Consider the following 25,282-nt stretch of genomic DNA (forward strand, 5'->3'; position numbering starts at 1 on the left):
GTAGGGTGATGTGTTTATACAATCAGCGTAACGCGCTCTGATTGACTTGCAGAGCAGACCGAGTTGAGCGTTTGTTATTTATGACACAACATCTGCTTGAGTCCTGAAAAAGTTCTGTGGCGTGCTGTGATGACAGACTAATCACAAGAGCAGAGAAATCCAGTCATCAATGAGAGCACAAGTACACAGTGAAGTGGTGATGGAAGGAGCAGAGTTTGGCTGCCCTGTTCCTTTTATTTTGACTGCTTTCATGCCATGTTGGAACATGTGAATTCTTGTGAGGAGCTGATGTCAGTGACATGTCTTTAACTTAATTATATCATTCCCATGTTTGCCTGGTCGTTTAATCTGAGCACATCTGTGTTCTGAGATCTGTGATCTCACATTACATTATATGTGATATAGGGGATGTATTATAAAAAAAAATCTATAGACTACTGTTTACTCAGCTGAGAAAGACCATAAAAGCCTTGTTTTTGACTGTCTTTATTTAGATTTAGCCAAGTTTTGAGCTTTGCATTGTGCAGCGGAAAGAGTGAGAATATTAGATTGAAGCGCTGTCATTCAAGGCAACGTACTGTATGTCACTAAAGAGCCTGAAACCAGTGTTTACATTTCTGAAATGATTGGCTGAATCAGTCCGTTTTTTCAACAGTATTGTAAATTTGTGACCCATAAGTGTGCTTAACAACAATGTGCAAAATACTTTTTGCTGCTTTTTGCTTTTTCTGACCAGACCCAGAAGCATTTAAGTGTCTTAAACCCTAATGAGTCGAGTAAATGCTGTCCTACCATGTGTCAGTAATGATGATATGTGCGATGTATCTCTTTTTACAGATAAGTCATCTGTAGCAGGCTCAGAGGAGGCAGAGCCTCAGTCCCCTCCCATAAAGCCACGGGAGACCCGACAAAAGGCTGTTCAAGAAGCTCCTCCCAAGAAGGGGCGCCGGTCACGGCGCTGTGGCCAATGCTCAGGCTGCCAAGTCCCGGAAGATTGTGGTGTCTGTACCAACTGTCTCGACAAGCCTAAATTTGGAGGACGAAATATTAAAAAGCAATGCTGCAAGTAAGTCTTAGCTGATGAGCTGTTTTCCACCATAGATTATTGTAATTCTCAATGAAGTAACATTTGATAATGCTAATTTTTGATGGAATTTTTAAGAAACTAAAGGTTGAATTTTGTGTCAATGTCTACAGGATGAGGAAATGTCAGAACTTGCAGTGGATGCCCTCAAAGATGTTTCTTCAGAAGCAGGGCAAGGGCAAGAAAGACAAGAAAAAGAACAAGTTGTCTGAGAAGAGGGAGGGTCTCAATCTGGTAAAAGGACCTATCTCAGAGTCGGGCCCTAAACCCACTCCAGCACCACCGAAGGAGGAGCCCCCCCGCAAGAAGAGTGAAACTCCTCCACTCAAGCTGGGAGAGGAGAAGTCAAGACAGCAGCCATCTTCAAAGCAATCATCTCCATCCCTTGCATCTTCCCCGGCCCCGGTCGAACCCCCTCAGGCCCCCAGCGCAGTCACAGCCCAGAGCCAGTCTCCAGCCCTGACACCAGACACCAAACAGCTCTCCGTCTCGAGCAGTGTCACCAGTAAGAAGGGACACAAACCACTGCAGTCTGTACCAACATCCTCCTCCTCATCCTCCTCATCCTCCTCTTCTACTTCTTCATCTTCTTCATCCTCGTCATCTTCCTCTCCATCATCTTCAGCCCAGAATTCCCCCTCTCAGTGTACGCAATCTCATCAATCATCACAACAGCAGCAACGGCCTCTTGCTAGTCAGGCACCTTCAAAAAAAGATGCTTCACCCAAGATTCCACTGAGCGAGCCCAAGAAGAAGCCCCAGCAGCACTCATCGCAACAGCCGAGCTCAACGATTTCAGATACAGGTTAAAAAAAATGGTCGCACTTTCTTGTCTTGTGTTAAAGTTATGCTAAATGTATACAGTAGTTTAGACTTTTTCATGTTATCTTTTTCACAGTTGAATCAAAACAGTTGAAGAAGCCAACTTCCCGCTCTGTTCCTCCATCTCCTAAACAGAGACCAAAAGACAAGGTAAGCAGTAGTCACTGAAACGTTGCATTCTCACTGCATAGATCAGGTATAATTTGTGATATTTACCCTCCTCTGTCACTCTCCTCTTGCCCGATGAACACGAGAAGCCACTGACCGCTAAACCCCCCAGCAGCAGTACTTTAAACTGGCTGAGCACTCCCTCGACTAGGGGCCAGACGAAGTCCAGAGCTCCCTGCGACGGAGTGCATCGTATCAGAGTGGATTTCAAGAGGGACCATGATGTTGAGAAGGTGTGGGAGGCTGGTGGCCTCAGCCTGCTCACCTCTGTGCCTGTCACACCCAGGGTGCTCTGCTTCTTATGTGCAAGCAGTGGGAATGTTGAGGTAAAGAAATAGTCATTGTCTTGAAAACGTTTGCTTTTTAATTCGAGAAATTAAGCAAATTTCCCCTCTTTTTCAATTCTAACAGTTTCTGTCTCTCTTTCTCTATGGTTTGTTTCTCTCTACCTATAGTTTGTCTTCTGCCAGGTATGCTGTGAACCGTTCCATCTCTTTTGCCTCGGGGAATCTGAGCGCCCTCTCCAGGAGCAGTTTGAAAATTGGTGTTGTCGACGATGCAGATTCTGCCAGGCCTGTGGACGCCAGCACCAGAAAACTAAAGTGAGCCATTCAGTACCGTTCTGTTCATTTTAAAGCTGTGCACAAAAGAAGCTTAGTGCAGAGTGACAGTGTGAATCTTCACTAGAAAGAAACGTGCTAGCCTTGCCAGCAGACAGCACTTAATCAGCGTCTTGGATTCCTGCCATGATTGTATTATTGAAGTCAAGACATGTGTAAAATGTGCATGGTGTCACTTTAGAATTCTGGATAGACATATGTGATCTTTGCAACACAGTCCAACAGCTGTTGGATTGTTTTGTTCTGTTGGCATACGTTATTATGATGTTTAGGTTTGGTGGTTATCGGCCATCAAGAATCAGGCAGCAGATGTTATAAATGCTGAGAAAATTGTTTTATTTCAACCAGAAATCCTACTTAAAAGGTGCCCCTGTGCAGTTATCTTGTAAATCAATCATTTACAGTCAGTATTACTCACCGGACATTTTCTCACATTTGTATCATTGAGGTCTAGCACACACATTGAGAGAATTTCTGTTCTCAAAAAACATTTGCAAAGCGTGCATCGTTTACATCCATGTTTACTCGCTAGCCGTTTTCTCCCCTGCCTTAGCTGGTGCATTGCTGCGTTTCTTGGCACATTACCGTCATCTGTAGATCAGTGGGAAAGTTGGAAACAGAAATGTACATCACATCAACTGCATGCAGATGCATGTGCTCCAAACTACACAATTGCCAGACAAATAGAGAGCAGAAGTTTCATGGAACAGTTGCTAACTTATCCATGGCTTTTAATTTTTAGTGTTCTTGTATGGTTTGGTTTGCAAATTGGGGGAAAGTGTGTGTTCTAAAGCTAATCACGTTGACTCAAAACCACAAGAAAAACTTCACTGCATTTGCCCCTTCAGTGACTGTGACCCTGACAAGCACAGCTCTAGACGTCTCGCACTATCACCGTATCATAATGCTTTTGATAATGATGTTCATCCATCCATGAAGCCCGCTATGAATTTTCCCTTGATAAACTGGGGGGGAGCACTGTAGTTAAATCTCTGCCTAAAATCCTAAATGAACGCATGAAAACACTGTGATGTTTCATCTTTCATTCATTCATCTCAAACAACTGAGGTGACATATATGTGTCTAATTTGCAGTGAACAGAACTGTGTTGTTTGTTTGGCATCTAGAACTTAATGTTGCCTCATTCGATATTTAAATGATCTAATCTCACTTTTGGCCTCTGTCGCTGTAGCAGCAGCTGCTAGAGTGTGATAAGTGCCGTAACAGCTATCACCCGGAGTGCCTGGGTCCCAACCACCCCACCAGACCCACCAAGAAGAAGAGAGTCTGGGTAGGGATGCACACAACTCTTCCTTTAGATTCCTCTCCACCCTCTCACCCTCTTTACGTAACTGTGACACTTTCACCAGTGCCTGAACAAACTTTAGCATTATGCTCACACATTTTTTTCTCTGACTTCTCCTTTTGTTCACACCTTTGTCCTGCTTCTCACGATTGTGCTACTTACATTCATGGGCCCCTCTCGCAGGCAGTATCTATGAAAACATTTTACTCACTTTCACACCATCCCTACTCTTCACACAACTGCTTGCAAGTTTCTGCCATGTAGTCACCACCTTGTTTTATGTGTTATTTCTTTTCAGGTTTGCACAAAGTGTGTGCGCTGTAAGAGTTGTGGTGCCACTAAACCCGGGAAGTCCTGGGATGCCAAGTGGTCACATGACTTTTCCATGTGTCATGACTGTGCCAAACTCTTTGCTAAAGGTAAGTGACAAGCACGTAGAGGCCAAAGTGCTGTTGACTGTAAAGGAGTCAGTATACATTATATACAGTATACACCACTGGTGTTCTTTCTGAAATCACAGGAGAAGGATTTCTTAGGAATCCTGTATTTTGAAGACTAATCTAATCTTGCTGTGCCTGTTACCATGTTTTTATCAGGAAACTTCTGCCCACTTTGTGATAAGTGCTATGATGATGATGACTACGACAGCAAGATGATGGAGTGTGGCCGTTGCAACCACTGGGTTCACGCCAAGTGTGAGAATCTGACAGGTCAGTAGGCTCCCCAAAAAGGCAGGTAGAAGATCATATTAAAGCACAAGTTTACTGTATGTTCTTCACAAGTGGAACACTGTGTTTAGCTTTTATCCAGCAGCACTTGTTGCATTTGTCTTGTCAGTTGTCAGCGTCTGTGAAGCTAACTGACAGGCCTGCCCTGTGAGTTCTGTCATGTTGATGAGAGGCTGAAAGACGATAAACCTAATAATGGGAGCAATAATGACCTGTCATCTTTGCCTGTCATCCAGATGAAATGTACGAGCTGCTATCAAAGCTGCCAGAGAGCGTTGCCTACACGTGTACCAAATGTACCGAACGCCATCCGGCTGAGTGGAGGACGGCGCTGGAGAGGGAGCTTCAGGGCTGCGTTCGCCACGTCCTCACTGCACTGCTCAACTCACGCACATCCTCACACCTGTTACGCTACAGACAGGTTAGATACACATGCTGCTGCTGCTTCTTCTTCAGTTTCAGTACATGTTGCTGTGATTCTTTGCCAGACGTAGTAGTAGTTGTGTTTTATTTTGTAACTTATCTTATTGTGGTGCTGTGTTCATGAATACAAACCTCAGCTTAACTCAGTGTGTAACTCAGTGTGGTTTTGAGCAGGCGGTGAAGCCTCCAGAGCTGAATCCAGAGACAGAGGAGAGTCTTCCATCCCGGCGTTCCCCGGAGGGCCCAGATCCTCCAGTCCTGACAGAAGTCACCGCAACACCTCCCAGTGACTCCCCTCCAGACCTGGAGTCCATTGAGAAAAAGATGGACCAAGGTCGCTACAAGTCTGTGGTAAGTATGTTGTCTTTCAAAGAACATCTCTGCTGTTCTGGCTGGACCTGGTGCAGTTTTAAGACACCATATCAGAAGTGTATTGTCCACTAAATTTTAATCTGTGTTTATATTTACTGTACTTTTGTTAGAGGATGAAGAGGATCAATGCAGGCTAACCATCGGTAAACATTTTCTAAACAAGAGAAAGTCTGTTTGCCTAATGATTTGATGCAGGGGCTGAATAGTGAGGGTTTGATTCAGAGTCCGTCACAAGCTCTTTCTAAGCCATCTGCATAGAAAAGTATAATCGCTTCAAAGCATTTGTTATTGAGTTCCATATTGTATGTGCGTGTCCTCGTCTCTTGAATCCATGGTCAGGCCTGTGCTGTGTTATGGTAAATCAACATAGACAGCTATTGTAATGACCTTTCCACTCATGTTCATCAGCACTTAACTGTTTTAACAATGACTCCACATGTGTGTGTGTCTGTACATCATTTCTCTCCCAGCTGGAGTTCAGTGATGACATCGTTCGAATCATTCAGACGGCCATCAACAGTGACGGCGGCCAGCCTGAGAGCAGGAAAGCCAACAGCATGGTCAAGTCTTTCTTCATTCGGGTGAGAACCTCAAATCAGCTCTCTGGATCAAATTCACTGGCTTTCAGCACCACCAGTTGTATACATTTGGCTCATATTAGGCAGTTTATCTGTTGTTTATCAACTTATGTGATGCCACATTCTTTTCAGACACACACAGATTTACACACAAGCTCACAGACATATATTTTCTTCATCCTCTGATTGGGGTTACCATGTAGCAGGTACACAGTAGGTTAAGTACCTTGGTCAGTGCATTGTAACATCAAGTTAGAGCCCCTCTGTTGAGCTACAGCATCAGTAATCACCGTCTTGACCCAAGTGCATGTCTGTGCAAGTGCTTTAAAAGGATGATGTGCAAACTTTGAATGTTTTTTCTTTCAGCAAATGGACCGAATCTTCCCTTGGTTCAAAGTGAAAGAGTCCAGGTTCTGGGAAAGGCAAAATGTCTCTGCCAAGTGAGTGTCCATCGCACCGTATTCAATACAAGAGGTTGAACTGATTACATAGTTTTCGGTGTACAGTATCCAACTGTTCTGAGTAACTCATTACAGTTATGTAACCCATCATTTTTTCTTTAAAAGCTGGTTCTAGATGACTTTTGCAGTGTTATGATGTAATTATTTGAAAATGTTTTTGAAAATTTAGTAGATTTATGTGCTTACTGCAGCAGTTTTCTTTTGATTTGAAAGGTTTGAAAGTACAACCATAAAATCATGCAAAAGTACTGGACAAGAAGTTAAAATGAAAACTCAAACTAATATGTACAAAGTCTGAAAGTTAATACTTAATCAATGCCCCCTAGCAGGCAGCGCTCACAGTCTTGATAGTATTGTAAAGTGTGTGATGTGCCATTATTTTTTTAAACTTGCAGTGCGAGTTATGTTTGTAATAACAGAGAATAAAAATTCAAAATGTAATACTCCTGTAATGTGAACCCGTCCAAAGAGCTTGGAGAAGAACTGCAGGTTTTCTAGAACTTAAGGTCTGTAATTATTGAAATGTGGGGAAAATGTGTTTTTTCTGGGAGAAGCTGTACCATCATCTAATGTGTCTGGGCTGACTGTACCAGCAACCTCTGAGTCAAATTAGTGCAAGTAACAGCCAAGGGGCGAGATCAGGATTTCATATGATAGTCACGTTGTATAGTTTGAGCGGTGAAGTGGTGCGATATTCAGTTTTAGGAATCACAACTGAAATGTTTTCTCAGCCATGACAGCAAACACCAGACTCTTGTAACAACTTTTAAGAAATCAGTCACTGAGTGGACTAGATCAATGAAGTGGTTTTCTTTCAACATGATTCATCTCAGGAAAATGACTGTGATTAAAAGTCCCAATCAGGATTTAAAGTTGCAGTAATGAAATTGATTCCACAGTTTCATTTAATGAGCCCGCTGGACATCTTAGTGGTGAATGTAAGTAGATAATAGATGATTGGAGGCCCATACACTCTGCAGAATATCACTGATTGATGTGATTATTAAGAAATAGTCAACATCTCTATGTTTATGTGCTGTCTTTATCGACTAAAAAATGCAGGATCAATGAAATCAACTCCCCTTATCTGTAGGTAGTTCAGCTTGTCTAAGCGTGTGAGCAGTTACCTGAAACTTGTGAAGGACAGCAGATATTGATTAGAGCACATGCCTTTACATCAGCGATTAATAGTAGGGATGCACAATATGTGTTTTTTTCAGCTGATAGCAGTAACTGACTATTGGCAAACTAACTTTAAAGGTGCATACTGCCATGTACTTTCTTGCATCCTTAAATGATAATGAAATGATTATCATATTGAATCATTGCTGCTGTGTACACAGATCACAGACTTATCATTTGACATTACTAGAAGGAATAGCCCATAGACACTTTTTCTTTCTTTTTCAACCTTTCACTCAAATGTAAATTAATGCTGTGGTTTTACTGTTCTGCATATTGGAAAGAACACTCATTCACACACTCTCTCTGTCACACTCATTTACTAACTCTCTCACTTATATTTAGCTCTCATCTTTCCCCGGCCATTTATTCTGCCTATCTTCCAGGCATTGTGGGAGGCTAACCATAACAGTGTCACATTTCACTTGAAGGCTCTTTGATAGATGTTTGTGGTCTAATTGTGGTTTACTTGTCAGTTTGGTCTGTTGCGATATGTATCAGTGCTCCAGTCCAGGAAACCAATGATCCATTCAGTGGATCCTGTGGCCATCATTGGTTTGATGCCTGTTTAATACCTGCACTGGCATATTAAATATGAGACTTAGCATCACCCCAGTTACCCAGCCTTGCTTGACTTGGCAGAACTTAACTTGGCAAAGCTCCTTGCATGTGATTATTTATTAGTGGTGTCACTGCTCACATACTGCTGAGAGGAATTTTGAGACGCTCATAGCAGTGCGTGTAATCTGTATGGCGGTGTTGAGGGACACCCTTTCTCATGCATCTTTAAAAAGCAACACGTCACGTTCTTTTTGAGGAAAACAGCATATTTTATATTGATTTAGACTTTTTTGAGATTGTGTTTTTTGCATCACCTCTAGTCTGTCATGAAAATTTAAGCGGCGCATGTATGCTTACTAGAGCCTTTTAAATATATTATAATAGAGCAGGTGGCTCAGTGGCACTTGATTTTTAAGTTTAGTTCAATAAGACTACACAAAAACAATATTATAAACTTGTTTCAACTTGTTGTGCAAAATAGGAAATGTGCTTTACTTCAAAATCCCAAGTTTGTTTAGCCACCTTGTTGAGGTCAATAATCACAGTCTTTATTTGTGGAAAACGCCACTCAAAGTAAGCGAAGCTGCCTTGGTCGTGCGTAACACTGTGAGTGAGTGTTTATGAGTGTTGTTTTGATGTAAAACCAATCCCCACCACACATACTAAAACCGGAATCGTGTTTTTAGAGTCTTTTTCTGGCCCTCAGGCTTTACTGAAGTAGTAAACCCACATAATTGCGCATGTCGTTTTTTTGAAGTTCTTTTTGGACTCTGTTGTTTACACCAGGGCTTTGGCAATCAAACAATCACAACTTCTAATTTTACCCGATCATTTTTAGTGCCGATATGCCATCCGTTAAGAGCGCCTGTCTCTGTATACCGTTGTCCCCCAGCAGTGGGCTCCTCCCAAATGCAGTGCTGCCTCCATCCCTGGACCATAACTACGCCCAGTGGCAGGAGAGGCAGGAGCTTTCCCGTGCTGAGCACCCCCACCTTATGAAAAAGATCATCCCAGCTCCCCGTCCCAAGACCCCTGGTGAACCGGATTCTCCAGCCTCCCCTCCTCCTCTCCCTCCATCTCTACCCCCACCACCCCCACTCCTACCGGGTAAGACAGCCTGCAAATATATGCACAATTACTTACGTGCAGACTGTTTTTGAACATTGTGTCACTTTGTTTGTTGACGTCTTCTTTTCAGATCGTGAAGACAGCCCAGACCTCCCTCCTCCGCCAGGTGTTAGTGATAACAGGCAATGTGTTCTATGTCTGAAGTATGGAGATGAAAACACTAATGTGAGTCGGACATCTGCTTGGACTCCCTTTCATACACATAAGTATGTCTTTGTGTCACTTGTAACATGCCTGTTTCTTTTCAGGAGGGAGGCAGGCTGTTGTACATCGGTCAGAATGAGTGGACCCATGTGAACTGCGCCCTGTGGTCTGCAGAGGTGTTCGAGGATGATGATGGCTCTCTTAAGAATGTTCACATGGCTGTTCTCAGGGGAAAGCAGCTGGTAAGACACTTTGTCCATCACAAGCTCCCACTCTGTGTGTGTATTTGAGGGACAGACATTTACAGCCTGTTGTGCTTTGTGTTCAGCGCTGTGAGAAGTGTCAAAAGCCTGGGGCCACAGTTGGCTGTTGCCTCACCTCTTGCACCAGTAACTACCACTTCATGTGCGCCCGCCAGTGCCACTGCGTCTTCCTGGAGGACAAGAAAGTCTACTGTCCAAAGCACAGGGACCTCATCAAGGGAGAAGTAAATAAATCTCATCATTTACTATATAATGAAAACCTCATTAATACATTTAGACCCTTAACTTCCCTTAAAAGTAGATTCAAGCTGTTGAAACTTAGACATCAGTTAATCTTGTCTATGTCTTTCATACAGATGAAATGGCAAGGAGCTGTGACTTGAAGTTTTTTCTCTTCAACTTTCCTGTATTTGTGTATTTTTTTTCTCTAGGTGGTGTCTGGGTTTGAGGTGACCCGCAGGATCCTGGTGGACCTGGAGGGCATAAGTCTCAGGAGGAAGTGGCTGGCAGGACTGGAGCCTGAAAATGTCCACATGATGATAGGTAGGTCAATTGCTGGTGGATGTTGGTGGCTAAATGTCCATTTCTGAGTGTCTCTTGTATGCTGATTTAAACACCATCATTGCAGGCTCCATGACCATTGATTGTTTGGGGATACTGACCGAACTCTCAGACTGCAAACGCAAACTCTTCCCTGTAGGATACCAGTAAGTTTGTTTTCGTCTTTTCTTCATTTATCTGAAAGTCTTCTCTTGCAATTTAAATATCACCATTACCATTCTCTCTTCAACTAAAGTATAGCTAACTGCTGGAGGAAAATTAATTGTAAATAAAATCTCTTTTCTTCAGGTGTTCAAGGGTCTACTGGAGTACTTTAGATGCTCGAAAGCGCTGTGTGTATACCTGCAGGATTCTAGTTTGTCACCCTCCAGTGGTGGAGTCTGACCTAAAAAACATGATGGCTCCTGAGGAGAATCGCACGATAGCACACAGCCCACCTCCCATAACAGGTAACCAACAGAATACGGTGGCATTACATAGTTCAGGTTTCAGTGTGTTACACTATGTGCCATATTTTAGACTATTTTGTGTGACACTGAACTGTTTTTTTTTTTATATCTAGACTTTCCTGATCCATTTGAATCTCCAAGGCGCTCTGACACCCTTTCCCCTGCCAACACCCCTAAGCTCAGGGTTTACACTAGGAACCGACACCCCAGCTATCCCCCGTGTCAGCGCTCAATAGGCCCCAGGCCCATGCCCACTCCAGGTACAAATATGCATTCCTTTTTTTGATTTAGAACAATCTTTGACAGAATTTGGTTTATTTTGATATTTCTGTGTAGAAATTAATTTTAGTTGTTATCAGTCCAGTCTCCTTTTCAATTTCGATTTCTTTCTTGTTGTAGGAGGTGCCTCTCAGCCCCAAAGCCATGAGATTGTGACAGTAGGAGACTCCCTGGTGAACCCCAGCATGCGCAATATTGACTCACGTCGCCACAGTTCTCCTTGTCTCTCTCCTCCTCCCCACCAGCTGAACAGACAGAGAGGTGTGACCTCCCCACCTCAGATTTTGTCACGACCCCTTACCTCACCCCCTCCCCTCATCCCCTCCCCTGCCAGAGACCCAGAAAGGGCCAAGCACCTCAGCAAAGACTCAGCAAAGAGTCCAATCCAGAGAGATGATGAAAGAGGTAGACTGTTCTCCACAGACAGAAACAGACAGCAACCATCCAGAGACCAGGGGCTGAGAGATGCAGACAAGGGGAGAGTGTCAAGTCAAGACCAAGCTTCTAAGGATTCTGACAAGAATAGATCTTCCAGAGAACTTGGGCAAAAAGACTCTGACAAGGGTGAGACACCAGCCAAAGAGCCAGAAAAGAGGAGACCATTGAGTAAAGACTCAGGTCTGAAAGAATCTGAGAGGGGAAGACCTCTCAGTAGAGATCCGTTAAGAGATTCAGAAAAGGGGAGACAAGTGAACAAAGACTCTGAGAAGGGGAGACAGACAAGCAGAGAGTCAAGCAATAGAGAAATGGATAAGAGTAAATCATCCTCTAGAGATCCCAGCTATAAGGATATAGAAAAGGCTAGGTCACTCAGTAGAGATGCAGGGCAGCGGGACTCTGAAAAGCATAGACAATATGGCAGGGAAACAGGAAAAGAGTCAGGCCAAGGTAAAGACAGACTGTCGAGCAGAGACTCTGACAAGGGTAGACCTCCCTCTAGAGATTCCAATTATAGAAGCACAGAGAAAAACAAAGACTCTGGCTCAGGGAAAGAGAGTAACCCTGGAAGTCAGTCCAAACAGGCTGGAGGTGAGAGTAAGAGCCCCAGACTGGCACCTGCAGGCTCAGGCCAGTCCTCCCCTCCTGTAGGCACTGCTGTTCTCACAGGTCAGCCGAGAGGTGGCAGCGCCAAGCAGACGGACAAGCAAGGGAAACACGGAGGCAAAGACCAGGATGTTTCTGCAAGTTTATTGCCTCGTCACCGGTCCACCCCCATCTCTAACATCTCCCAGTCTAAGGACAAGGCCAGCTCAGGGAAGGAGAGTAGTAGTGGCACTGGAAATTTAATGCCAGCTTCACTCCATAAGGACTCTGTTATTGGGAAATCTGGCTCCCCACAGTCTTCATTTCATAAGTCCAATGCACGAAAAGCAAATGATTACTCATCAGGTCCAGCCACAGCAGCAGCCATGAAGCCTCTGTGGCCATCAAGGACACCAGCAGAAGATGATGTTGTCAAGCGAGGATCCACGCATCTGGCCTCCCCAGCTGCAGCCTCCGCTGCCAAAGACAAACACCCCAAAGTTAAGATGGCAGGCAGCAGAGAGGTGTCCAAAGACCGTGAAAGAGAGAAGAGTCTCCAAAACAGCAACAACAGCAACAAAATTCCCCTTCTTAACAATAATACAAAAGCTGCTGGCAGCTCCAACACACATGCTACTAACCCCAGCTCTCACAACAGCAGCAATAGCAAAGCTCCAGTGCTTGGAAACAGCACCAAAGGTCATGGGAGGACTCAGGGGGAGAAGCTTGAGAACCAGGGAGGGGACAGGTCATCCTCAAAGAGCAGAGAAAATTACTCTTGTCCTGAGAGGAAGAACAGCTCCAGTCTGGACAACTTACAGCAGCTGCAGCAGGGTGGTTTAGCTCCAGAGAAAGGAGTGAAGACCTCTTCCCAGTCTCACACTAAACCAACAACTAACCAGCTGCCACTGTCCTCTAGAGAGAAAAAGAGATCAGTGAAACCCCCTACTGTAACTCCACTAAAGACTGATATCAAGACTGATCCTAATGGGACCAGCACTGGTGGCATTTCTTCCTCCTGTCCCACGACCGCTACCTCCACTGTCTCTCCTGCTGGCCAGGGGACCCGTCGCTCTGCCCGCTCCGCTCTCTTCTCCTCACCCTCTGCCAGCAGCAGTGACAGCTCTGAATCTGACACCCAGACACAAACAGAGGAAGATGATTTGCGCAAGGATCGCTCGCACAGTGAGCTCCGAGACCACCACAGCCTCCTCACTCAAGGCACTGAGGATGAGGGTGATGGTCCAGAAGATGACCACGACAGAGGTATGGATGATAAACACCACGAGGATGACAGCGACGGATCAGGGTCAGCGAAGAGGCGCTACCCTCGACGCAGTGCCCGCGCACGCTCCAACATGTTTTTTGGCCTCACACCTTTCTATGGAGTTCGCTCGTACGGTGAAGAGGACCTGCCCTTCTACGGCAGTGGGGATGGAGCCGGGGCCGTGGTTAAGAGGAGGAGTGGTGGCCGCAAGAAGTCAGCTGAGGGCCAGGTGGATGGAGCAGATGATATGAGCACCTCCTCTTCATCAGGTGACAGTGGAGAGGATGAAGACAGCGGAATGAAACAAAGGGGTAAAGACCCTTACTACTACAACTTCACCAGAACAATAATTAACCCTGGTGAGGGTCTGCCGTCTATAGAAGGGATAGACCAGTGTCTGGGAAGGGGATCCCAGCTTCAACGCTTTCTAAAAGACGAGGAGCAGCAACAACAGAGGGCTCAAGGAAAAGTTGAGGAGGACATGCTGAGTGCCTTGTATGTACACACCATTATTTAATTTGATAAAATAATTATCCAAAATTTATTTGTGATTGTTTTCTGTTGTCTCAAATAATCCGAACGTATTGTCTTTGTTTTGTTTAACAGGACTTTAGGTAAGCAGCGTATTGGCCAGCTCGATGGCGTTGATGATGGTTCAGAGAGCGATACCAGCATCTGCACCACCAGCACCACAACAACTACAGCCACCTCCTCTTCCACCCCACATAAGAGCGCTCCTAAGAGAAGGGGCAGAGAGAGGCACACAGAGAAACCTGACTCACATGACTCGAGTAAGGAGGCTGACAACAGTGCTGGAACAGTAAGTGGCAACACTCGAGAAGGCAGAAAGAACCAGAAAGAAAACTGTCTTCCTTTAGGAGGTGGGGTCAAGTCCCAGCCACAGAGTCAGGGTCAGGATCCTCTCGAGGCCCAACTTTCCCTCGGCACAGACCTGCTTAAATCAGATTCTGACAACAACAACAGTGATGACTGTGGTAACATTTTGCCATCAGACATCATGGAGTTTGTCCTCAACACACCTTCCATGTCAATGCAGGCTCTGGGTCAGCAATCTGAGCCGTCCTCCTCAGAGCTGCTCCTGGATGAGGGCTATGTGGATGTCAACCGGCGTAAAGACATTCTGTTTGATGACTTTTCCCAGCCACTGCCCAGTGCTGAGAGTGGAGGTGTAGTGGAGAGTAGTGTGAATAGCTCCATATCTGTCGAGGAGCCATATCTTCCTCTGGAGCTGCCCTCTGACCTCTCTGTCCTGACCACACGCAGTCCTACTGTCAGCACCAGTCAGAACCACACTGCTGGGAGTCTTATCTCCGATACCTCAGACCGCACCATGCTAGGCTTGACCTCTGACCCAGAGGCAATCAGTGGAGACAAAAGTCGAGACAAGAAAAGAGCAGGGCCATGTGTGTCACCATCGGAGAGTCAGCATGATGCTGCAACTTTGGGAAACAGGGACACACAGGTCACAGAAGGTCATATCACTCCTGAGCAGTTTATTCCCAGCCCTGCCATTGGCCAGGTGGTTGAACCTCCTGGTAACCAGGATGTTCCCCGGAGTTCTGGTACCCCCGGTTTGCCAAGCTCTCCCTCCTTGCCTCAGAAGTACCTCCCAGCATCAGCTGCAGCTGTAAGCAGTCCCAGTCCAGTTCCTGGCCCTGGTCCGTCCCAGGCTCAGGTTTCCAGCCCAGCAGTCATCAAACCAGGCCCTGACAAGCTCATCGTGGTCAATCAGCAGTTCCAGCCTCTCTATGTTCTTCAAACCGTCCCTAATGGTGTCACCCAGAAGATTAGTGCCACAGGGGTGATGGACACTAGCTCTCAAGCAGTACTCAGCTCTATGACACTCACCACTGGGTTAAATACTGGTTTATCCACAGCCCAGCCAATATTTCCTGCTGGTGGCAAAGTTCTGGGCACCATGTCTCACCCTTCCCAGATTCACACCTTTACAGGAGCCACACAAACAGGCTTCCAGACAGGAATCCCCAGCACCACCTCAGGGCTTCTCATTGGGTTGCCCTCTCAGCCCCATGACCAGTCCCAGATTTTGGTCTCAGAGGCTGGTCGACCTCACGAGCTGGGTCCCAGTGTTGCCATAGTGTCCAGTCCCTCCTCCCTGACTTCTTCCCCGACTGTACTCGCCTCTGCTCACGGAAAAAAGAGGCCCATCTCTCGTCTTCAGCCTAGAAAAAGCAAAAAGTTGGCCCGGTCCCGTAGCCAGCCTACACTGGCCCCATCCGAAGTGGGCCCTCCCAACATGACCCTCATCAACTTGTCTTCCCCTCAGATTACTGCTAGCATCCCAGGCCAGCCTGGTGGCCTGGTTGAATTAAGCACCCTCTCCACATCTCAGCGCAAGGTCCCAAATATTATCAAGAGACCAAAATCCGGTGGGGTTATGTACTTGGATCACACTACTCTCCTTCAACAGAGGATTCCTGGTCCTGCCCAGTCTGGCATCCTGGGTCATGATTCCTCTACTCACCTTCTACCGTGCACAGTATCTGGTCTCAATCCCAGTCAGTCTGTGTTGAATGTTGTGTCTGTGCCCCCTAGTGGTGCTACTGGCCTTCTCGCACCAGGATCAGTTTCCCTCTCCACCCCTGTCCTCAGCTCTACTGAGATCACAGGGCCAATTAGCAATCTTTTGTTTAAAGCCGGTCCCCATGGCTTGGGTCTGTCAGATCAGCCAATGGTCCTTCAATCAGCAGGAGGAGCTCCTCTGATGTCACAGCTCAGCTCCTCAGTGCAGACATCTATAGCTAGCAGCATCTGCGTCCTACCCTCCCAACAGACTATCAGCATGGCCGTCAACCAGCAAGGAGAGACAGAAGGAAATAATGTCCACTTACAGCATCAGCCTGTTAACAGAGCCCAGACTGTGGACTCCAGTCAAAACACCACTGTTCCTTTAGCACCCGGCCCAGCCAACCCTCTAAGCCCTGCCAAGGGACGTGTTGTTGGAGTGTTCACCCAAAGCTCCGCACACTCCCAGAGCAGCAGAACAACTCCCATTCCCAGGTCATCAGAACAGAGGTTGCCCAACTCCACCACAGCAGTTGTAGTTTCAGGAGCAGAAAAAGGCAAACAGAAAACAAAGAGGAGCAGGCAGAGCACAGACTTTGCCACCGGGAAGAAGCTAAAGACCTCTCAGGCAGAGGAGCACCACAGCAACCCTGCAGGACGACCTCACTCAAACCCAAGGTGAGACAGTTATTATTTTGGCTGCTTGAGATGCATCAGTATTGTGTTTTTGGTTTAATTCCTTCTACATGAATACATATCCTAATAACTAATTCAATTCAATTGTGTTCTGCATAATGAATCCAACATTGAGAATAATAAGAACGAGTGTTGTGAGTGTATGATTTATTCTGTAGATGCATTCCTATAATAATCAGATTATTTGTACGGAGCTATGTTTCCAGTTGCTGTGCATTCTATTAACGCTAGGTTCAGATACAGAGAAATGAAATATCTCACCTTGACTAAATCTTTAGCTACCAATTGTTCACAAAAGGTACTTTAATATATTCCCGTTTTGATCCTCTCTCATCTGTTTTTGCAAGCAGTTCCAAAGAGCTGAGCTCCCCTGAACCCATGGACACAGGCAAACCCACAGACAAGGCAACCAATAAGAGGTATGGAGTCATCCATGCTAGGTGTCCTTTTTCATACTGACCATATGTCTTTCATTCATTTTGTGCTAACGCTTGCCTCAAATCTTTTCCAGTGTGCTTGGGAAAAAGAAGACATCTCAAGGTCCTGTTGTGCCAGGGAGAGTAGTGGGGAAAGACAAACCAGCTGCAGCTGGGGGAGCGGGGTCTCTTCCCGTGGCTTCACCACCCGACCAGGACGGCAATAGCAGGGACACCGCCTTGGATAGCAAACCCAAGAAGGGCATCATCTTTGAAATCTGCAGCGAGGACGGCTTCCACATCCGCTGTGAGAGTATCGAAGGTGAAAGAAAACAACCGCATTTGTTATATTTTTGTTTTTATTTCAGTGTGCTTTGACAGAACTAATGGATCAGTGTAATTACAACATGTAACATGGTGTACATGAAAGGTTACTTGCAGTACTTCTCACATGTACTACACATGCATTGATATAAAGGTGATTAAAGCAAGAATTAAATTAAGTGCTCTTGACTGAAGATACAGTTTGCATGAAATACTGAGCGGTCCCGTTCTAACTGTCCTGTTACAGAGGCTTGGAAATCTCTGACCGATAAGGTGCAAGAAGCTCGCTCCAATGCACGGCTCAAAGAGCTCTCTTTTGAAGGTGAGGCCTCATTCTGACTACATCTGAGCAACTAAGAAGAATAGATATGTTGTTCTAAAGTTTATCTTGACCTTTGAATGGAAAACAGCGAATGATTCATGGCAGACGCGTTTCTTTGCTCCTCCCAGGTGTGAATGGATTGAGGATGCTGGGCGTCGTCCACGAGGCAGTGGTCTTCCTGCTGGAGCAGCTTTATGGCTCTAGACACTGTCGGAGCTACCGTTTCCGCTTCCACAAACCAGAGGAAACCGATGAACCTCCCATCAACCCCCACGGATCGGCTCGTGCAGAGATCAACCACAGGTTAGGAAGGGACCTACACACACACATATGCAGTACGCACTTGTTTGGCACAAATTTGCCTCAAACGTCTTTGTTCTGGATCTTGTGTGTATGTGTTTCTGACTTCCATCTTCCATCCGTTTGCTTTCCAGGAGATCTGTATTTGACATGTTCAATTTCTTGGCCTCAAAACATCGCCAGCCTCCTGAGTACAGGCCACAAGAAGATGATGATGAGGAAGGGCAGCTCAGGACTGCCAGGTCGTCAGAGTGCACACAAAATCCCTGTTACTTATTGACAGTAAACACGTCATTGTGCTGCTGCAACACCTGCATGCCTCCCCTGTGGATCAATAAAGCATGATCTTATCTCATTGTGATTGAGACAACTGTCACCATAACATTACTTTTTCATGCTGCTGTTGCAGGCGTTCCTCCATGGAGCTACCACTGGCTGTGAGATTCAAACAGCTCAAGGCCATCTCAAAGGAAACTGTTGGAGTCTACAGGTTAGATCATTGGTGTTTTAACTGTTAATCATTTATAAACCATTTAGGTTGCACAAGACTTGGATAATATATTTGGTTACATTAGACAAATCAGTTTGTTAAAAGTTAAATCACTTTCATTACTATACATCACAACAATTTATGGTTTGTCAAAATGAACTGTTCACTTTGACCTCAAGAACTTGAAGGAAAGTATTGATCAGCTTGATGGTTTTAAAATGGAAATGGCCAAAAGAAAAGAGTTTAAAAACTGTATCCCTCTGCAGGTCTCCCATTCATGGCCGAGGTCTGTTCTGCAAGAAAACCATTGATGCTGGGGAGATGGTCATTGAATACTCTGGAAATGTCATTCGGTCTGTGCTCACTGACAAACGGGAGAAATATTACGATGGAAAAGTGAGTTCTTGCAATGATTTTGATGTTTGAATTTTATTCGATCAGCTTCACTCAAAGACAATTGAGAGCATCTAACATTCAACCTCTTTTCTTGTCTTTTCTCTCCTTAAAGGGGATTGGCTGCTACATGTTTCGCATTGATGACTACGAGGTGGTTGATGCCACGGTGCACGGCAACGCTGCCCGCTTCATCAACCACTCCTGCGAGCCCAACTGCTACTCGCGAGTCATCACTGTGGACGGCCTGAAGCACATCGTCATCTTCGCTTCTCGCCGCATCTTCTGTGGCGAGGAGCTCACCTACGACTACAAGTTCCCTATTGAGGATGCCAGCAACAAGCTGCCCTGCAACTGCGGTACAAAGAAGTGTCGCAAGTTCCTCAACTGATAACGACACGTTTTAAAGAGGACCGAGTCCGTTGTGCAGCAGTGCACGATGCTCTGAGGACGCCCCTGCCAGGGGTTTGTCTTGGCACTGGCTTTATGATAATTTTCTGGGTCCGGTCCACGTAAGGATCACAGCTGCCAACTAGGCACGAGCTCTGTGAGAGTTTCTGCTGCTGGTGTTGCAGCAGAGACAGTTGTCGTGGATCGTACTGTATATGAATAAATACTGAAGGCCATTTTGGAGGAGGGGCCATTTGTAGAAATTCCAACATATTGTGCCTCCTTTTGTCTCATTAACATTTGGCATGGGAAGTTTCACCTTCACAGGTGAGAGATGAAATGGTCTGAGCCTTCACAACATTGCAATATTAACTTTAATTTACATTTGGATGATAAAGTTAACCCCTTCATAATTTTTTACATTGGCCCATCCTCCTTAATTTTCTACAAGTATGTTATGGTCCACTAATGCTGAGAGGTGAACATAGAAGAAAAAAAAAAATCAAAGAACTTGGTTCCATTTTACACCCAAGTGCAATTTGTTGAAGGGACTTGGAAGAGTAATTTTATTAGAAAGAGAAATTAGAACCTTGTTAGAATTTCTTTTTTTTCTTTTATATCTCAGTGTCAGCTGTTATCGATGCACATCTCCCTGAATGTGCCCTGATGCCTTCAGAGTCGTTGTGATTGAGTGGAACCTTCCCCTGACCACGCTTTTTTTTTTTAAAAGAAAAAAAAGCTTGTAACACTGTAAATAGGAGCTGCTTGTGTATAGCAGCCTGATAAGAGTGCAGGTGGAACACTAGGGGGAGCAGTGGCCACAGAGAGTGAGAGAAGAGAGACGAGGGGGGCAGAAATGTAGATTTGCTTGAAAACACAGGTTATTTTTGGCCATTTGTGTAAAGGATGACATCTGAGGTCGATCCCATCCGTTGTACTTAAATTGACTTTTAGTCTGACAGCTTGGTAGCTATGTAGTCATGTTATTGATGGGATTCATTGTCTGGCCTGAGAGAGCGAGGCAGCTAGAGATTCTGGTGGACTGACAGCCAAGGGACTGGAGAACCCTACTGATGTGCTTTAGTAGACATATTTATAATTGATTTTTGGAGCTGTGATCCACAAACAGCCATGGATCTTACAGAAACATACAGGCAGACGTGTTACAAGTTTGTGCATGCTGTTGTTGTTGTCACACTTTTGGTAATTCTATAAACTCGACCTTTTGAATCGCGTTCCAAATTACAGCAGCAAAGAGAACCAAACATCACGCCCTTGAATTGAATTTTCACACAACTTGTTTTCTTCTTGGCCTGTTGTGATAACCAATACTACGGAAAATGTTTTTTATTTGTATTAAGTCTTTTGAAGTCTTGTCTGTTATCTGTCTTTTTATTATGGACAGGGAAATATCATGCTCGCTTTTAAAAAACAAATGTAAATAATGTATATTTTTCTACAAAAAAAGACTTAAAAAGCACTCACTAGTGAATAGCACTTAATGATGGTATTTATATTTTTAAAAAATCGTATTTATTTTATTGCCATTTTTGTAGGAAATAGAGGTTTACAAACACTAATGCTTGGTCTCTATGTTTTGTATTCCGCTGCCTTTTCAAAGTTGTTTTTTGTTGTAATTTTTTTTTCTTTTTTGATTTGTAGGCTGAATGTTTTCTTTGATTCCAAAGACTGACACTGGTCTGTGGCTTGGTCCCCTTTTAGTTCAGTCCACCAGTAGCTCTTTTATCTATCCCAGGCCATTTGGTCGGAGCTGACGGTTTTTTCATTGTTCCAGCTCTAGCTGGCAGTATGGCAGTCATGTGAACTATTATTATGCACTTGAGAGAGCTTAGATTGTTGATCCATAGCAGATATCTCCTCTCTCCAGCCTTATCTCCACACCACATCACACCGAGAATCAAGTCAGGTTGTATCGCAGTGATTCGTTTTTTCTTGTCACGAATCAATCGTGTCGACAGGCTTTTTTGGCCAATTGGCACATGCGTAAAATCCCACACGAGTCCCATCACTTTAAACTGTTTTGTCCCTCTGCAGACTTGGTCTATAATAAAGAGGTGCCTTTATTTTAATGCTCCCAACAGCATCTATCATACCTTCGTTGAGCCAGTCCACTCATTTAAAAAAAAAAACACTTCATCCTGGTGACACCTCACCAGCATTCGGAAATCACCTTTTGTATTATTTTGCTCAGTCTCCTCGTGGTTTGCCTTAGTTGTAAATGAGCATGCCTCTTCCCTCTTACAAGCCTTCATGTCCTGGATCGAATATTTAAGTAGACTGTTTAGACTGACTGGTTCCACAGTGTGACTAAAGTCAATTACTTTGTTTTTGTCCCTTTTGATTAATTTATTGTTGTCCGTTCATGCTGACTTCGTTGTCACCTAAAGGCCGTTAGCAGTTAGTCCCGCACTGCTCCTTCTCGTTGTGAACTGAAACAAAAACATGTCCCACACATGGTTTGCACTTTAGCTGTGACACAGGCACTGAATAGACACAGGGAAACTCAGCTCGTTCTCCAGACAGACAGTGCTACTCCACTGCTGAAACCACAAGCACAGAATACTTTGAGTATGTGCATCGGGCCCTGACGTAAGAACTGAGTTTGCTCGACGTGGATTGGTTTTAATGACTCCTAAAAGTGGTGTTTGAGGCTCTAGCAAAGTGCACTTGACTCTTTTTCTGCAACAAAGTGAAGGCAGGGACCATGCCAGCGGCCCTTTCCTTCCTGAAGGTGCAGTATGTACAAGCCTTGGCTGTGCTGTTCCATGTAGGGCCCAAGATCAGGTCCTGAGCCCCCCGCCCGCCTCCCCAAACCCTAACTGACAGGCCAGTCTCGTGGTTGTACAGCTGCACCTACACTGGGCTCGCTGGGTTCTGCTGCTAAGGTCAACAATGAATGTATATTCCTCCTTCACAGCATCATCAGACTTGTGATGATTCTTGTCAGCTACATTTGTTTTCGGTTCTTGTGTCAACACCCCTGGTCGATATGGAAGACGCGTAGATGTGACCTCAAACAGCAGCAGCAGTTTCAGCACTGGGAATAATACTAAAGTGTGAACAGCAGTTGGTATTTCTGTCTGTAGGACAACCGGTTCTTACTGGGTTAGCTCAACACTTCATGCTAGCATCGGTGATAACACGTTTACTGATGCCAAGGGCTCTGTCTACGACTCACTTCTCAAGATCCACTTCTAAATTTTCAGGGTCGGAGGGTTCAGTGAACAATAACTCATTTATTTCACTGTTTAACAGCGTGTATACAATAAGGAAATGGTCTCTGTTGTTTGTTTGGACTTCATTTTACCACGCCACACCAGTGGCCCTTCTCCGTCATTCTCTGTAATTATAGTATAAATACATAACAATATTATACGGAAACATGCATAGTAATTTCTTGTACTTTAGTATCTATACAATATATGGAATGGACAGACAAACTTAGTTACAGTAGCAAAACAGCAGATTTATAATGGTTAATAGCAATGTTTCAATGTACTCTATAATGGTTTTGTGTTACAGTACTATCAGATGAAACTAACGTGCATCATTCTTTTGTATATTGATATCCAGTTCCAATTTTTTGCTGTGCCTGTGAGTGTTCCTTCGTCAGCAAGGAGCGTTGCAGTTTTTCTTTTTATTTTCTTTCTGGAAAGGAACGGTTTTTATGTGATGAGAAATGTAACTGTATTAATGTGGTTGTGAACTTCTTGAGGTCATCCATTTCGTTTTTGTTTTTTCCCCCCCGGTTGTTGTAGTGAATGTTTTTCCTTTTTTTTTTTTTTTTTTCTTTTTTTTTTTTGTTATTGTTTGTTTGTTTTGTTTTCCTTTGTATGTTTTTAACAGGGACTTTTTAGATGGCTTACTTGATGTGGTATAAATTAAGAGTTTGGTTTGTGGAGACTGACCAGGAGTTTTAAAGATCCCACCAAAATGCCGTTTTTTCATTTTGGAAACCTCTCATGTCTCCGCGATCACCTCTCTCTCCTCTGAAGCTTTGGTTGTACTTATCATGTACTGTTTTTATAGAAAGTCATAATGCTGATGTTGAAAACCTTTAATTTATTTATTTTGTGCAACATCCACCCTGAATTGTTCTTTGGCAAGTCAAGGTTTGGGAGAGGTCGGACAGTATGTAACATGTATTTGTAATTTTCTAATTGTTTCTTGTGTATAGAAGTTATCAGCCTATGATGGGATGTGGTGTCACAGAGGGAGCGGGCGGTGGGACGTGCAAAAAACAAAAAGAGGGATCATGGATCATGAACAGGCTCGTTTCTTATGCCTTGAATTTACCTTTGTCTTATCAATACTCCTCCTGCTCTCTGTAATAACGGTATCCATGAGCTCAACAGTCATATTTTCTCCCTTTTTAACAGTGTTCTTTCAATACACATCAACGAAATGAAGGAAAACCACCACAGTGAAAATGAACCACAAACTACTTGGTTGAATGTATAATTAGGAAACAAAGTTGTACATAAGTGTAAAAAGAAAAGTTTCTAATCATGTTTATTTTCTATGCACTTTTTTATTTAAGTGATAGTTTAAATAATAAACATGTCTCCTTTACTCTTTTTTGTCTCTTGCCTCGCTCACTGTTTGACTGGACAGCAGCTAACTTGATTTAAACTTGTTGTCACTTAAGGGAACGTATGTTCAAGTTATATTTAATAGCTCATTTGGGCGTTTCGATCATATGATCTTCATCAGCAGATGCTTTTAAGCTAGGAAAAGTGCATTTTTATCTGCTGGAAATTTAGAATTTAAAATTTAGAGTAGAGTCAGGGCACATTAATCAGTTGCTTTAAAATTCAAACTTCAAAGAGCTTTTTTTTCCACACCAGGAACAGATGTGGGCAATCATGCATCATTACAGTACAGTCTTTTTCTCAAGAAGCACAGCATCTGTGTTCACAGCCTTGTGAGGTGAAGACAGTCTTTGTTTGACTTGATGAAAAGTAGGACTGTTTCTGTGTTAAACCCCAAACTGCTCGTTATTCAGCTAACCCAATCACACTTTTTCTCTATGTTCACCGCCACCACCATTAACCAGAAGTGAATCCAAACTGTAGTTTTGCCAAGTGGCCCAAAGTAACAGTAAATCTTCCAGGCAACAGTTTATGGATCCTTACAGGAAATTAGTTTAGCAGACCCAGAATTTGCTGATTCTGGTGCTGCTAATTAAAAACATGTCCTAACTCCGCTGCGTCTCACTGCACTCACAGCTCGCTGCCTCCACGGGAGCCTGCCGAAACCCCTCCTCACACCAGCCCGATGACTCAAATTCAAAGGAAAGTCATTCCCGTAAAACCAGTGTTTTAGCACTAAAGCGCTGAGCAGATCCATGTGTTCGGTCAGAGCAGCTTCGCTCTTTGTTCTCAGTGTTACCGTACATGTAACAGCAAAATGCTTCGTGTTTCGGCTGTAGGGTGTGTTTCTGTTTTCACAATCAGTTATGTCATTTCAATTGTCTCAGTATGTGACAACGACACATTTAGACTGAATTAATTTCCATCAAATGATTTACTCTGCAGTATGCAAACTATCACAGTGGTTTGGTTAGCAATTTGCAGGCAGCATGTGGGGAGAATTCGGCCCTCCAGCAAAAATACTGGCCCCTTGACTAAAGCTGAAGTTTTCGGTGAGATAGTTTACAGTTTTTATAGTTTAAATCATTTTTCAACGCTCGTGTACATCCTTGTAGCACCCACATTTGAATATGCTAGCTGCGCTAAGTCAATTACAATAACGTTCATTCAGCCATTACTGAAGCAGGCCAGTCTTTATCATGTGTGGATATTCTGCCAGCTACAGTTCTAAGCTTGTACTTAAACAATTTTTGCATATATAAGTTGTATTTTGTGCAAACATAAGCGGCTAACTCTGTTAGTCCAAACTTTCTGATGGAAGCAGTCTTTGTCAGGCTTGGAGCTAAATGCTAGCATCGTCATGCTAACATGT

At 44.3% G+C, this 25,282-nt stretch overlaps 1 protein-coding gene across 4 annotated transcripts in view; it reads left to right on the plus strand.

The window, feature by feature from the left end:
- Positions 1-23,890, plus strand: part of kmt2a (lysine (K)-specific methyltransferase 2A) — a 37,368-nt gene extending 13,478 nt beyond the window's left edge. Inside the window, exons 5-34 of one of the 4 annotated variants that reach the window (XM_041939971.1) lie at positions 838-1,066; positions 1,198-1,889; positions 1,983-2,056; positions 2,164-2,400; positions 2,530-2,676; positions 3,887-3,985; positions 4,299-4,419; positions 4,597-4,710; positions 4,965-5,149; positions 5,326-5,502; positions 5,994-6,104; positions 6,468-6,541; positions 9,198-9,412; positions 9,504-9,598; positions 9,682-9,819; positions 9,906-10,064; positions 10,272-10,383; positions 10,469-10,547; positions 10,690-10,850; positions 10,964-11,110; positions 11,250-13,914; positions 14,026-16,644; positions 17,010-17,081; positions 17,174-17,400; positions 17,650-17,724; positions 17,853-18,027; positions 18,159-18,266; positions 18,434-18,514; positions 18,781-18,910; positions 19,023-23,890. In XM_041939971.1, coding sequence (XP_041795905.1) covers positions 838-1,066; positions 1,198-1,889; positions 1,983-2,056; positions 2,164-2,400; positions 2,530-2,676; positions 3,887-3,985; positions 4,299-4,419; positions 4,597-4,710; positions 4,965-5,149; positions 5,326-5,502; positions 5,994-6,104; positions 6,468-6,541; positions 9,198-9,412; positions 9,504-9,598; positions 9,682-9,819; positions 9,906-10,064; positions 10,272-10,383; positions 10,469-10,547; positions 10,690-10,850; positions 10,964-11,110; positions 11,250-13,914; positions 14,026-16,644; positions 17,010-17,081; positions 17,174-17,400; positions 17,650-17,724; positions 17,853-18,027; positions 18,159-18,266; positions 18,434-18,514; positions 18,781-18,910; positions 19,023-19,298 — 9,794 coding nt within the window. In that variant the 3' untranslated portion in view covers positions 19,299-23,890. The remainder of the gene's footprint in view (positions 1-837; positions 1,067-1,197; positions 1,890-1,982; positions 2,057-2,163; positions 2,401-2,529; positions 2,677-3,886; positions 3,986-4,298; positions 4,420-4,596; positions 4,711-4,964; positions 5,150-5,325; positions 5,503-5,993; positions 6,105-6,467; positions 6,542-9,197; positions 9,413-9,503; positions 9,599-9,681; positions 9,820-9,905; positions 10,065-10,271; positions 10,384-10,468; positions 10,548-10,689; positions 10,851-10,963; positions 11,111-11,249; positions 13,915-14,025; positions 16,645-17,009; positions 17,082-17,173; positions 17,401-17,649; positions 17,725-17,852; positions 18,028-18,158; positions 18,267-18,433; positions 18,515-18,780; positions 18,911-19,022) is intronic. The other 3 variants (XM_041939973.1, XM_041939974.1, XM_041939972.1) reach the window with 3 other exon arrangements.
- The last annotated feature ends 1,392 nt before the right edge of the window (positions 23,891-25,282 follow it).

The sequence above is a fragment of the Chelmon rostratus genome, chromosome 7 (assembly GCF_017976325.1).
Source record: "Chelmon rostratus isolate fCheRos1 chromosome 7, fCheRos1.pri, whole genome shotgun sequence".
Classification (NCBI taxonomy): domain Eukaryota; kingdom Metazoa; phylum Chordata; class Actinopteri; order Chaetodontiformes; family Chaetodontidae; genus Chelmon; species Chelmon rostratus.